General features: G+C 42.9%; 1 protein-coding gene across 1 annotated transcript; it reads right to left on the reverse strand.

The window, feature by feature from the left end:
- LOC124529021 (trace amine-associated receptor 6) lies at positions 1 to 1,038 on the reverse strand. The gene has a single exon (XM_047102918.1). The coding sequence runs from the start codon at positions 1,036 to 1,038 to the stop codon at positions 1 to 3; it is 1,038 nt and encodes a 345-aa protein (XP_046958874.1).
- Between the last annotated feature and the right edge of the window lie 826 nt (positions 1,039 to 1,864).

Consider the following 1,864-nt stretch of genomic DNA (forward strand, 5'->3'; position numbering starts at 1 on the left):
TTACATTTGTTCAGAGAACAAATTCATGGTTGCTGAACTGTCCTCGAAAACCCAACCACTCATGATAATTTTTAAGGCCTTCCTGAACCATGGGTAAAATAAAGCATAAATCAAAGGGTTCATGGCTGAATTATAATAAGCACACCAACAGCAAATCTCATAGACGTAGGCAGGGGTTATGAAGCCCATATAAGCATCAATTAATGAGTCAATACTGTACGGTAACCATGAAATCATAAATGCTACCACAGTGATACCCAGGGTTTTTGCTGCTTTTCGCTCTCTCTTGGCCACTCTGGATTTGTAACTAGCTGATGACAATTCTATTTTGCCCCCAGTATCTTCAATCTTTTTAGCCTGTTGTCTAGCCACAAGAAAAATATTGCTATAGAGAATTATCATAACGAGGGTAGGTATAAAGAAGGATAGAAAATCTATCAACACCCAGTTTTGATTTACAACGGTCTGACAACCTCCTACGCAGTTGACGGCACGAGATAATTCCTCCAGCCCATCATCATAGGCACCTGTGTAGAACATGGCACCACTGTATACAAGGGGCAGGATCCAGGAGATGCCGATGCATGTCCCCGACACGGACACCGTGAACTTGGTAGGATAGACCAGAGGCTCAGTAACAGCGATGTACCTGTCGATGGAGATGAAGCACAGGTGGAAGAGGGAAGAGTAACAAAATGCCACATCACAGCACGTGTGGAAGGTACAGAAACTCGGCCCAAAGTACCAGCAGCCCTCCACAGACCTGACCGTGCTGAAGGGCATGACGGTCACCCCCACCAGAAAGTCAGCACAGGCCAGAGAGGCGATGAGAAAATTGGTTGGCGAGTGCAGCTGCTTGAAATGCAGGATGGAAATCACCACCAGGAGGTTTCCAAAAACGGCCAGCACAGCCCCCAAGCTGAACAGTGTGTAGAGAATGAGCCGGGGTCCGGGCGAGTAGGGGGCTTTCACGCAGGATCCGGTCACGTTCTGGTAGCAGAGCTGCTCGGATGCAGAGGGGGACGAGTTGGTGCTCATGGTGCATGTGGAGATGTAAATACGCCAGGTTGTCTAAAGAAATTATCAGATACTATTACTAATGTTTTTCCTCTTTCCACTTATTATAAATCTTAAATGCTTTCTATATGACAAACTAAAATTGAACAAAATTATATTGTAGGGGCACGTGGGTGACTCAGTCGGTTGAGCGTCCACCTCTTGATTTTGTCCAGTCGTTGTCTGGCATTTCCTAAGTTTGAGCCCTGCGTCCCCTACTTGGGGTTCTCTCTCGATCCCCCTCTCTCTGCTATTTCCCCACTCAGGCTTGCTCATGCTCTTTGTCTCAAAATAAATAGACATTTAAAAATTATATTGTATAAGGTTAGTGGTGTTAATTTCAACTAAATAATGCCTGGTTTCTTTAACTTGATAAAATTCCCTTTTATTCATAAAAAATATGGTTTTCTTTTTACCTCTAGTGTTCTTCTTTGCAACAGCTGCTGATATGGGATGTAACTGTGGAGTTGAAGGATCACCTCCTCTTTATCTCTGTGTTGTCTGACCTGTGTTACTAAGACATGCAGTCCTTCCACATAAATAGATGCTATCAATGGGGAAATCCCTGCATGGAATCCCTATAGTATAAGGTGTGAACTTGGAAGATTATTTTCAACAGTGATGATTAGGAAAGGTATTCTATAAAACAACTCTTAACATTAAATTAGCTTAGTCATCACGCTTCTTGGGTCAAAGATATCTTTTTTCTTAGACTTGAATCTTTCCCCTATTGTCAGTCCTGATGAGGTACCTCTTTGGATTTTTGTACAGAGACACAATATGGTGTAAATAGTGAGAGTTAATACTT

Source organism: Lynx rufus, unplaced genomic scaffold (genome assembly GCF_022079265.1).
Source record: "Lynx rufus isolate CCGP_SWC_20201006 ecotype Redwood Valley unplaced genomic scaffold, mLynRuf1.p SCAF_6, whole genome shotgun sequence".
Lineage (NCBI taxonomy): Eukaryota > Metazoa > Chordata > Mammalia > Carnivora > Felidae > Lynx > Lynx rufus.

Excerpts from the sequence above, each read along its gene's own strand:
- LOC124529021 (XM_047102918.1), bottom strand. The coding sequence starts at position 1,038 with ATGAGCACCAACTCGTCCCCCTCTGCATCCGAGCAGCTCTGCTACCAG.